This window comes from Rhipicephalus sanguineus, chromosome 10 (genome assembly GCF_013339695.2).
Source record: "Rhipicephalus sanguineus isolate Rsan-2018 chromosome 10, BIME_Rsan_1.4, whole genome shotgun sequence".
Lineage (NCBI taxonomy): Eukaryota > Metazoa > Arthropoda > Arachnida > Ixodida > Ixodidae > Rhipicephalus > Rhipicephalus sanguineus.
Genome location: NC_051185.1, coordinates 18,898,349 through 18,911,034, shown reverse-complemented (window position 1 = coordinate 18,911,034; position 12,686 = coordinate 18,898,349). Strand labels below are relative to the sequence as shown.

Genomic DNA, 12,686 nt, shown 5'->3' with positions numbered 1-12,686 from the left:
AAGCGACCGACAGTCAACGAGTTGCAAAGGTCGGCGACATTGATACCTCCAAAGAGCCACAGCCGGATAAGAGTGGCGTCCATACACCTACCAATGCCGCCGCGGCGTCGAAACGCCCCCAGCAACGACGGTACCCAGCCGACGACACCTAGCGTCGAGGAACCCCCTGCAAAGACAGCGCAAGTACGGCGGTCGTCCCTGCGGCCGCGCCCGAACGTGACTTTCGACAAGCGCGGCGGCAACGCAGAGCCCGTTGGACAAGCTCCAGCGGTTGCGCTGGATGGCACTGCCGGCGATGGCACCGCCTAGCCTCGTGCTAGACGTGAGAGGTAAGCACAGTGCTGCTGGTCTCCTTTCCGTTCGCTAAAATGGCACCTGCCTGTTCGTTAAAAGTGGCCACAGCCAAAAGGAAGCAAAGCCAGCTATATGGACTTTTAACGGAACGCGACATAGACGTCCTAGCGGTGCAGGAAACTAAAGTCGACGGCGAAGAGGAGACCGGCAGCATGGTGCAGCGTTTCACGTCTCGCTTTTTTGCTGTAGTTAGCCATGCAGTGGGCACATCGGCCGGCTGCATCCTATTTGTTAAGAAATTGCCGGGGCTGCAGGTGAACGCCCATTTTTCGTGTGAGGCTGGCCGATATACTGTACTTGACTTTTCTCTGAACAACACCGAGTGGCGTGACGCGTGCGTGTCGAAGAAAGGACGAAGAAAGGGCCGTGTATTTTCACAGCCTTGAACAACGGCTCAGTGCAGGAAGGCAAATAATAGTGTCGGGCGATTTTATCTGTTTCCTTAGTGCGCACGAGAAAACGAGCACTCGGGGTTTCAGAGATAAGAGCACCGATATATTGACGCGTATTGTCGAAAGCTGGGACCTTGAGGACGTGGCTGAATGTATTCAAGGTACTAGTGCAGTAAAGTTCACGCGTTTCGAAGGCCCTAGCCATGCAAGACTCGACCGCGCTTACGTAGCTGCAGACATCCTTCCGCTAAGTACCAGCTACGATGTAGTCCCGGTGTCGTTTTCGGACCACTGCTTAGTACAGTGCTCCATCGGAATCACCAAGCGAACCACCTCTTTCTCGTGGGAAACATGGAAATTAAATAGTAAACTATTGCAGGACGAGGAGTTTAATTTAACTGTAAATGATCGCATCTCCAAATTAGACCCTAGTGAAAAGCTTTGTATTTGGCAGCAGTGGGAATTATGTAAGGAATGTTTAAAACTGAAAGCAATTGAAAGGGCTACGTGTATTCGGCACAAAGAGAAAAGGAAAGAGAAGGAATTAAAACTGCTGCTTAATAAGCTACTCGAGCAGGAATGCCGAGCCCCCGGAAAACGGTTAGAAGACATCAGAAAAGTAAAACAAAAGATTGAGCAACTGGATGAAGAACGTTATCGGGGTGCGCTGGTGAGGGCGAGGGCAGAGGACACAGCCGCGGGTGAAATGCCATCGAAACGCGCCCTATGCTTGGAAAAAGCACGTGCCGATCGAGAGAGGCCACATGCACGAGATAGAATGGGGCGGGTCGGTAACAACCGATACAGAGGAGATTAAAATGGCTTTCACTGAGCATTATCGGGCATTATTCGCCGCGCACGACGTAGACCTGGAAAAATTCAAAAACGAGTATCTGCCTGTTTTGCCCCGCGTGGATGATGAAAGAAAGGAGAGTTTGCAAAGGCCAATAACCTCAGCCGAAGTTGAAGTAGCAATAGACAAGTTAAATCCTGGAAAATCACCGGGTCCTGACGGATTCACCGCCGCTTTTTTATAAACAGTTTAAACACGAAGTAAGCCCTATCCTCACAGTCATATATAATGAAGCGTACAAATTAAATACATTGCCACCGTCATACCGGTCTTCCCACACGGTACTTATACCCAAAACCGAGGACCCGGATAAGCTAAAATTTGTTTCAGGGTATAGACCAATAGCCCTTACTAACGTAGAATATAAAATCTATATGAAGGTTTTGGCTCGAAGACCACAGACTGTGATTAAGGACATCGTCGGGCCTCATCAAACGTGCGGTATCAAAGGGCGATCGATTGTGACCAATATTCACATAGCGCGCAGCATACTTGAATGTTGTGATTATTCAGATGAGCGAGTTGCCGTCTTACAGATTGATTTTGAAAAAGCATTTGATTGTGTTGACAATAGAATTTTGTTTGCTCTGTTAAATTATGTTAACCTTGGTTCTGTTATCTGCGAGGGAGTGGCCCTGGCGTACCGAAACTGCACTACAAAGTTGATCGTGAATAAGAGTCTGGGGGCCCCCATTAGTGTGCAACGTTCGGTTCGTCAGGGTTGCCCCCTCAGCCCTTTGTTATTTTGCATGTATATTGAAACTCTCTGCATGAAAATTGTCAACGAACATAGCACCAACGGTTTTCAGTTACAAGCAGCAGAAGTTAAGCTGCTTGCGTACGCGGATGATGTGGCTATTTTTTCAAGGGACAAACGTAGTATAACACAGACAGTAGAAACCGTGCGTACATTCAGCCAAGCTACAGGCAGCGGAGTTAACTGGTCGAAGTCCCTAGGGCTCTGGCACGGATCGTGGCCAACCAAACCTGACCATTTCGCTAACGTGCCTTGGGTGACGACCCCGGGCAGGTATTTGGGCGTCCCGCTCGATGGTTATCGCGACAGCGATCATTATTGGAAAGGCCAGGCGAAAGATATACGGGAGAGGGCCGATAAGTGGAAAGGAGCCGCCTTATCGATCTTTGCCAGAGCCACTGTTTGTAACTTGTTTTTTATCAGCAAGTTGTGGTACGTAATGCAGGTGCTGCATTGCTCCCGGACTAATGTGCAGAAGTTTCACAGAATATTTGCCATATTTGTCTGGGCTTCTGAGTGGGAGCGATGCAGCCGTACCAACTTGTTTCGACGGGTTAAGGACGGGGGACTGGGACTCGGTCACTTGTTTTTACGGCAGCTGGTCAACCGGTTTTTGTTTTTTAGAGATGTCACCGATCCTTTCCTGCGCACACTGTGTCAATTGCGACTTGGTAGATGTCTCCCAGAGTATGTAGTGACTACCGAGGATTTTGTGGGAGGGATTGGGGCTTTCTTTAAAGAAATTGTGTTTAGTATCAGGTTTCTCACTGTAAGATTTTTAAGGGAGTACCTTTGGAGTGTAAAACGAAAAGAACTTTATTTTGCCTTATGCGACATCGTCTTTCCAGTGCCGTTGTACAGGTCCTTGTACAGTGGAGGCCCAGGTAGCAATGTTTTAAAGAGAGCCAAAAAAAAATGCGTGTGCAGCCGGGAACAAAGACCTTTTTCTTTAAACTGCATACCGGAACGTTGCCTGTTAAATCTTTTTTGGAGAAAAGGGGTTGTTTTTTGCCATGGGGTACTCACTGTTTAATTTGCAAATTGCCGGAAACCATAGATCATGTTTTTTTGCACTGTTGGGAGGGGGTTTATTTTTGGGACGTTTTGCAGAGATCAGTCAAGAAAGAGTTCCCGCTGCACCCGCATGGCATTCGGTTTTTGTGCGTAAACAATGAAGATGGGGTTCCTTTCGATGCAATTATGCTCCTGGGTCTCCACTCCTTGTGGAGATCGCGAATGGCAGGCTACCATTTCGACAAAGATGCGCGGCCTGCACGAGCGTACTTCAGGGAGAGTATTGATTGGTTTATAGAATTATATAAAGCGGAACCGGAACCACCCGAATGGCTGTCAAGACTACAGCCGCTGGTGACATTGCCCGAATTTTAACTTGACGATACCAGCACCATGCTGGTTGATTACACAGTCACCATATGTACTTTGTACATCGGGTGGTTTTTACACCAGTGTTTTGTGTATTATGTGCTGTGTACCAAAGCCAGGTAATAAAGAAAAAAAAAATCGGCCATACCATGCTGAATGCGCCGGTTCTCGTCCGATCCCCGAAGCTAAGCAGCATTGGGCTCGGTCAGTACTTGTGAGGGAGACCACCTGGGAACACCGAGTGCTGATGGCACCTTTCTTTTTTTTTTTTTTCGTCCGCTATTTCTTTATTGGTTATTTACAATTATTACGCACAAGTCGAGATCGGGTCATTGGTAAGGCACATTGGTAGATATAAGTAGTGTCGTAAAACGACGATTCTCGCCAGAGAGCTATTAAGAAAGATCTTCCTTTGGACCCATACGGCATTCGGTTTTTGAGAGTAAAAAACGAAGATGGCGTACCATTTGACGCAATCATGCTCCTGGGCCTTCACTCTTTGTGGCGTTCGAGAATGGCAGGTCAGCATTTCGACAAGGATGCGCGGCCTGCCCGTGCCTATTTCAGAGAGAGTGTGCACTGGTTTCTTGAGATTCATAAAACGGATCCGGAACCACCCGACTGGCTCTCAAGAGTAGAGCCGCTGGTGACATTGCCCGAATTTTAACTTGACGATACCAGCACCATGCTGGTTGATTACACAGTCACCATATGTACTTTGTACATCGGGTGGTTTTTACACCAGTGTTTTGTGTATTATGTGCTGTGTACCAAAGCCAGGTAATAAAGAAAAAAAAAATCGGCCATACCATGCTGAATGCGCCGGTTCTCGTCCGATCCCCGAAGCTAAGCAGCATTGGGCTCGGTCAGTACTTGGGAGGGAGACCGCCTGGGAACACCGAGTGCTGATGGCACCTTTTTTTTTTTTTTCCGTCCGCTATTTCTTCATTGGTTATGTACATTTAATACGCACAAGTCGAGATTCAGATAGGGCGTGCAAATACGGACACAAAAAAAGAAAGAAGTCAGGACACCACAAACGCCGAAAGAAAGAAGGCACGAAAACTTATCTGCGCATGCCCATGCAATAGGCGAATCGATATGGCATGCCTCCCCCCAATCATCAGGCGCGTTTCTTCATTCCTATGCCAGTACAAAACTGCGAATTCATCGAATTTTGGCGTGCACTTACACTCTCGAGTCGCGACATATCGCGATACAGATACAAGATACTCACGAGTATCACGATGTATCTAAGATAGTATTGAAGATACATGTACCTTCGATACTGCCCAGCACTCGTCGTTACGTTATAATTAGGAGTATATTTAGACGAATAAAAGTGCCAAATGAATTGTATCTTTGAGATAGGGAATAAAGTGAGTGATTTGAAATAGCGAGAGTTCTAGTTTATTAGTAAGAGGGGTAATTAAGCAAATAACAAAGGCAATGGTGGATACGGTTGTAATGCATCCAATGAAAATGTTGGAGATGGTAAGATGCAGCTTCTGAGCTAATAAATGGCAACTGGCAGTCAATTAGCTTAATTAGTGAGCTCATCATGTGAATGACTCAACAGAATTTAACATGACGAAGGATATGTCGCAGCAAAATTAAGACTAACAATAATAACTCGGCAACTTTGAGAATCACTAAGCAGAAATGAGGTTGACTATAACGACTCATCAATTTCAACAATGACTGCACAGAAAAGACATAGACTAAGAATGACTTAGAAACAATGAGATTATATTGACACAGCGGAATTGGATGTAGCAATACTCAACTATGGAAATGCCTTAGAATGACTCGGCAACCCTGAGAATAACTCAGTGTTACAGAACCCCACAAAAACTCACCACCGTTGCAGATGTGACTATGCAGAATGGCCAATAATGCTCAGCAACATTGTAAATGTGCAAGCAAAACTTAAATTGACTGACTCGGCAAATGATGCGAAATGATGCGAGTTGCGACCCTTAGGGAGGTCACGCAGTTTAGGTTTGCGAGTACTTAATGCTACATGCCATGAGTGCAGCAAATGGCCTATGAATTGTGTGACCAATTAAATGGCGCACAATCAATAGACCAGTGCGATCAATAGGCGAGCAGACTGATGACATCTGCAGGTGGATGACCAGCAGTGGCACAAGGTGGATATCAGCGTGTTCAGGGACCACGCAGTGCTCTACCTTGACTGCGTGAAGCATTCAAGTCTCGAGCTTGTCCAGAGAGCACCTATCGACGTTAATGGTGACGTCAACATTGGAAAATATGAGTCGGACCTCTCAACAGTGCTGGTGAGTGAAGGACAGCATGGCAACATAGACCATAATATTGAGTGTATGTAAGTAGCTACCAGTTTTCGCAGGAACAAATGAATGAACGGCTGTGATAGAGCTCAGCTGTGCTAATATCGCATGCTTGTCACGAGTGGTCTTTGTCATGGCTTTTGTCACATCACGAAATTGAGTTTGACAGAATCAGTTCTGGTTGCGAAAAATATGGATAAATACAAAAACAGGCACAAACACGGATAAAAAAATTTTTTTTTTACATATATGCTTTCATTTTGCGATGATCTGATGCCCGACGTATGTTTTTAAGACAAAGCCAGCGAGCGGCACTCTTGATCGTGCCAGCAAGGAAGTGCTCGCGGTTATCAAGCAAGCAATTTTATGGTTTGCGTGTGACAACATGCTAGTTAATACCATTAATAAAAGAATTTTCACTGCAATTTATGCAGCCTATAAAACTACAAAATCTACTTCGATGGAAACAGCATGGAGACAGGACAGAAGGGAAGCAGCACACAACACAAGCTCTGATGCATGTGCTTCTTTTTAAATACTGGATAGCGTGATTCAACACAGGACAGAGAAGGAACACCAATGCACAGGACAAGCGCTCGTCCTGTGCATCATTGTTCTGTTTTTGCCCTGTGTTGAATCCACGCTATCCAGTATTCAAGATTATAAACCAACTATCCCAGCAACGAATTTTGATGGGCTATATCCTTTCCTTCTGCCCCGTCTTCACCCTGTCTCCATCAAAGTAACGTGTACCCACTGGCCTTTCGAGGCAGCCTTCTATAAACCTTACTTTCTGTAAGTGTCCAACCCTTTTTTCATGCGATTAATGCACCCTTCGAGCCTATCTGCAAGTGGGTCGTCTAAAGCTTCCCACCCATTATAAAGGGCTCAGCCATAATCCATCATCATCATCCGCCGCAGCATCAACAAAGTGCACATAATGCCTTACGGATTGGTAGTGGGCACCTCGCTTCTCCAGCGAATGACAAATAAGGACATAGTGGGTGCTCCCCTACTTGAAGATTATGAAGTTTTATGACGTAGTGGGTACCTTGCAAGTGTGCTTGTGGTAGTCGCCCCAAGAGAGTTTACAACGCACTCTAGAAAGGACGCTCCTTCAGCTTTCGCTGCGACTGTGCTGCATGTTCCGTGCATGCCTGGCGTTATTAATGCGAATAATGGTTTCAAGCCAATCTTCCAACTTTTTTTTCATCGTGGTTGTATATATGCATGTCCTCTCAACTCTTAGATGGACCTGCAATGGATGGTGATGAGCTGTGATCCTGCGAGGCCAGAGAGAGAGACTTGCTTCGAACTGCTGGTAAGATGAAGTTCTACCATGAAGTCTAGAGATTACTAAAAATGAAAACGTTACATGCTAAATACCAAATACATTAATAAATTAACAAGTTTCTTACAACTTCATTCATTCTGATCTACATCTTAATCTTACTAACACAAGGTTTGACACAACCTTAATGAAAAGCAGCAGATAATGAAGCCAAGAAAGGTGTAGGGAACATTAATTGTACTGTTTTAAGTGTATTGTAATAATTGTGATATATATGGGAAGAAAGTACAGTGGACGAAAAGACAACTTGCCGCTGGCAGGGACCGAACCTGCCACCTTTGGATTCAGGTTTGGTCCCTGCCGGTTCGGTCCCTGCGAGCGGCCAGTTGTCTTCTCGTCCACTTTACTTTCTTCACATCTATACCACAATTATTACAATACACTAAAAACAGTACAATTAACGTTCCCTACACTTTGGATAGGGGTTTACAAGATGTGGCAAAAACAGACTTCATGAAAACGTAAACACGAGCAAAAAACAGGAAAAAAGGACCATGACTCGGCAGTCGGTACAAAACTGATTAAAACAGCTAAAACTGGACACTCGAATGTCAACAAAAACCAAGAAGCAAAGTAGAACAAAAAAGGTTTGTAAGCAAGTGACAACAAGGCTAAAACTGCAGCCACGAACAATTTACAAAATAAGAAAAAAAAAAAAGAAAAGAGCATGTGACTACAAGCTGCGTGATCACAACTGAGGCTCAAGGTAGTTAATTTCTCTGTCAGAGTGCAACTGATGGCACGCTCACGCAAGAGGAGGGTTCTACGTGCACCTAATGTATTCGACTCAACATATGTGCAGCCAAGGGGGACTCTGCCTACTTCTACACTACCAACTCCTACGGAGCCCAGTGTGCCCCTGGAATCGGCGTGCATCGATTGTCCCCCAGGCCCACCAGGTCTGAATGGCACCGACGTGAGTATGAGAACCAGCTTTTCACTCTTCCCCGTCTCCTTCGCCTGCACCAAACTGTGATTGTAGTAAACTCTCCGCTCATTGCAACAAAACTCTTTGAAAAATAAATTCTAGGGCTTCATGAGGTAAAACCAAGTTACAAATGAGGCAGGCGATAGCGGGGAAGTCCAGATGAATTCTGACCACCTGGGGTTCCTTAATCGCGCGTCTATGCATTTTGCCTCCATGAAAACACAGCCACTTTGCCTAGGGATTGAACCTGTGCCTTCACACAAGCAGCGCAATGTCATTCTTTTACAGGGTTCATCTGTGATTTGGTTATCTTTTTCTGTTTACTTTGCTTCTTTTCACTTTCTACTTCAATGCACTGTTTTCTAAAGAGTAGGCAGGTGCTGTGCCTATCTCCGCGCCAATTGTCAGACTTGCTGTCTCCCTGTCTGCCTCTCTGAAGTTTGTATGTAATGTTCATGTGCATGCTTCCATGTCAAGTAATTAATAGTTAATGTAAATGAGCAAAAGAAAGGAAGGCAAAGCAAGAAGACTTGCCACTAATGCTATTTCAGATGGCCAATAACACCTCTCCTCTTTAACTTTTAACCTTTAACAGCGGAGCTGCTTAAGCTGACCGTTAGTCCGAGCAGACCGAACAGAAAACTATCATCATCATGAACCGGTACGAGCTCTCTTCGTCTTATTGTTCATCGTCATCGTCTCCTTCATCTTCTGCTTTGCTCCCAGAACACGTGCGCCAATTTCTCCAGCACGGGATGCAATAACTCTGATGGGCGAGAGAACGAGTGCCGAGAGAGAAAGAGAAAGAGAGAGAGAAAGAAAGAGAAATCAAGATAGAGAAAGAGAGAAATTCTTGGGGAAAAAAACTTTCTTGGTGAGGAGAGATTCAAACCCGCGTACCCACGATCTGAAGGCGAGCGTCTCAACCACTCGGCTATCCAGGCACGCTAGCAGAGCATAACATAGCCTTGTATAGTATAGTGTAGCAAGGGGGTGGGAAAGAAAAGTGAGGGTGAGGAGGACAGATATGAGGGAAAGGAGGAGGGAAGAACGAGTACAGAGAGAAGAGAAAGAAAGGGAAGAAAGAGAGAAAAGGATAGAAGACAAGATAACGACTACACAGAGAGTGAGAAAGAAGAACACAGAAAGAAAAAGAAAAATAGACAGAAAGAAAGGGAGGAAAGAGAGAAAAAGGTAGAAAGACAGAGAAAGAAATAGAGAGAAAGAGATAGAAAGAAACAAACACAAAAAAGGTAGAAAAAAAGAGAGCACGCATAGCCATGTATAGTATAGAATAGCAAGGAATGGGAAAGAGAGGTGAAAGGGTGAAAGCCTAGCCAAGCCAGGACCAGCTGTGTGCCCAACAGCTCTGCTGTGACTCAGCCTTGTGCGGCTTAGTGCAAGCTGCGCTAATTTTTTCTATTTTTCAAATCACCATTGCCGCTTACTTATGGTCACCTCGACCAAATCCGATAGATTCGTTTCTCTCTCAGACATAAATGGGGCACCCTTAACCTTGTTCTAAGTTTTTATATTTCCAATCACCGACTCTTTTATGAGTTAGAAGAGTTTGTTCAGTTTGTTCCGCCATTGGGTATGGGACCGTACAGTTTGTGTGCGATAAAACAACAAAATGAGTGTAATTAGGAATAAAGCCGAATGCAATTACGAAATCGCGCAACCACAAAATTGTCGCGACAACAAAATATTTTCCTCTCCCCGAAAAACGACCATAGAATTCAATTCATCTCGCATCTCTCGACAACGAAACGTTGCTAAACTGCAATCCCACAATGGAAACTAACGGGACTTCCTCACACATTATCTACTCATGCAAGTCAGCGTACTCTGAAATTTGCTCAAATGCCATTGCTTCACACTTAAACTGCATAAAGTACAACCACATTGTGCTTGCATGGACGCTGCCACCTTTGTTTAAAAAAGTGGCTTGGTACCTACACTTTCGACATGATTCGGGCATTCCTCGGAACGCACGATGACAATGTTGTGCAATGGACAACTTGCTGAGTTGCAAAGGAAGACCTGTGCGTCAAGAGTCGGCAAGGCAAAACAGACAGACAGATAATGAACTTTAATGTGGTCCTGAAGGGCGACTCGGAAAGCCCCAACTCACTGAATTTTGGTATTAAAGTTTCGCTTTGCTGACCATTTCTCTATTTGTACTGCATTATTTCGTGATCGAAATTCTCATGATAGCAAGTTTTTTTGGTTTCCTCGCCGATTTCATTCTTGCGGGATTCAAGTGCATTCAAATTGTGCAAGTGATAAATGAAATAACGCAGGGTCTACCGGGCGTGCCAGGTCTGGATGGAGTTCCTGGAGTGCCCGGGTTGCCAGGTTTCAAAGGCGAGATTGGCGCTGCTGGGGTGCCAGTGAGTATGAGATGAAAAAATGAAATCTAACTAAGACATGCTGATAACCTAAACCCTCGCACACTGGTCCCTATGTTTCATCTGCTATCGCTTCATACTTAAAAGAACAAATATAAACAAACTGCTACTAGTTGAGGTTCAGCTAATAAACGATGGCACCCTACTTCAAATTGATTCACCAGACCTAAGACTTGCAATTAGCTACTGTTAACCATAGGCGTGTACACAGGGGGGCAGGGGGGGCGGCCGCCCCCCCTAATCACCTAAGAGGGGGGGCACAAAATCTGCCCCGTACATTGACCCTTCTATTCACCTAAGAGGGGGGGGGGGGCAAATCTGCCCCATACATTGACTTAGTAGGGTGGGGGGGGGGCGCTGCGGCGAACCTTTGCCCCCCCTAATGGGGAACCCTGCTCACGCCTATGCTGTTAACCATGCCTCTTGCAATTTAGGGATGAGGTGTTTTGCCCCGTTCCCATGAGAACCGATAGTAAGCACTCGACTAACCAGAACACTAAACAGCTAAGAAAAGTGCAGCCTTCAACTTGGAAGTGAGGACATTTACCATTTGACACTAACAACCTATAACCTCAATGACAAGAGAAGAAAGTTGGTTGCAGATGATGAGGCAAGATTTTGAAATAATTTAGAGAAAGTGAAATTTTTTTTAGAAGAGGCACATCTGCAACATTATACATAACAGATAAAATGAGCAGCAAGTCACCCGCAACCTATCAACAGCCCTAAATTTACGTGTAAACGATAAAGTGACAGAGTACAGCTCCAGCTAGCGAATTCTCACTCGAAGTTATAAGATATTTCAGAAACTTTGCACACATATTTAAACGCACTAACAAAGGAACCTCATAACCTTAATCTTCAAGCAAACTTTCATGCATATAGTTCCAGCTGGAGCTGCTATAAGCCTAAACAACACTTAAACACGCATTGGCAACTGCTTTTCATCGATTAGCACTTTAGACGTGCTGCATAAGTGTTTTTCAAGACAACTCTAAATATGAACCTAAAAAAACTTGAAATAAACCTACCCTAAAAGTGCTTCCACCAATCGGCATCGTCGTTCGTCTCAAAACTGAGGCACTTGTATAACAGTGACATATGTGGTTCATGCAATTCCAAACATCATCAGGGACTACCAGGGCTTGACGGCTTGCCCGGGCCGCCTGGACCATTGGTAAGTCTAACTTCACTCTATTTGGCGTGAGATAAAGACAGCATTGAAAAATGTAGTGTCAGTGATTCTGTGCTGCCTACGGTATGAAAATTCTTCTTTCCGAGTAGGGACCTATTGGCCCCAAGGGCGACACTGGGACACCAGGAAACCCCGGCATTCCGGTACGCTTGTGACATATGTTTCATTAGTTGCAATAAGTATGTGCTGACATTTATAAGAAAGGACCTTGCATGCATGTAGCGTAACAAGGCAAGAGGGGAATAAACGTTAAGCAACCTTGGGCTGCACAAGAAATTTTGTTACCTTCAATCAACTCCACAAAAAAACAGCCCAGCACTCCAGTACTGCTCACCAAGTCGGAACATTTGCATGTACACTATAACCTCATTATAACAGTCACATCTGACACGAAAATAACTTCATTAGATCCGAAAATTCGTTATATCCGTGTTCGTTATATTGAGGTTTGAGTATTCACCACTATAGTGATGCAGAACTATCGATGGTACTATTGATACTGTCGATAGCTGAGTCACTATCGAACTATCGATGGTAAAGAAATACTATAAATAACACTATCGATAGTAAGTACTATCGGTAGTGTAAAAAATAAACTGTGTGAACTCACTGCAGCATAAACTTGGTCGCCCGCGTGCGCGGTACATAGTGGAGCTGGAGAAGCAGGCCAAAGGACAAGAAAGTTGACATGCTTGTGTTCTTCACCAGAGTGCTTCGCTGACACATGATCATAAAGTCAAACTGTTCAGC

The 12,686-nt window shown here is 44.9% G+C and overlaps 1 protein-coding gene and 2 pseudogenes across 1 annotated transcript in view; all 3 read left to right on the top strand.

Moving 5' to 3' along the window:
• The window catches only part of LOC119407179 (collagen alpha-3(IX) chain), an 85,550-nt gene that overhangs the window by 34,496 nt on the left and 38,368 nt on the right, over positions 1 to 12,686 (top strand). Inside the window, exons 7-12 of the mRNA XM_049419624.1 lie at positions 5,869 to 6,039; positions 7,301 to 7,372; positions 8,205 to 8,318; positions 10,634 to 10,723; positions 11,874 to 11,918; positions 12,026 to 12,079. Coding sequence (XP_049275581.1) covers positions 5,869 to 6,039; positions 7,301 to 7,372; positions 8,205 to 8,318; positions 10,634 to 10,723; positions 11,874 to 11,918; positions 12,026 to 12,079 — 546 coding nt within the window. The remainder of the gene's footprint in view (positions 1 to 5,868; positions 6,040 to 7,300; positions 7,373 to 8,204; positions 8,319 to 10,633; positions 10,724 to 11,873; positions 11,919 to 12,025; positions 12,080 to 12,686) is intronic.
• On the top strand, positions 3,874 to 3,992 carry LOC119372806 (5S ribosomal RNA; annotated as a pseudogene).
• Positions 4,535 to 4,653, top strand: LOC119372803 (5S ribosomal RNA; annotated as a pseudogene).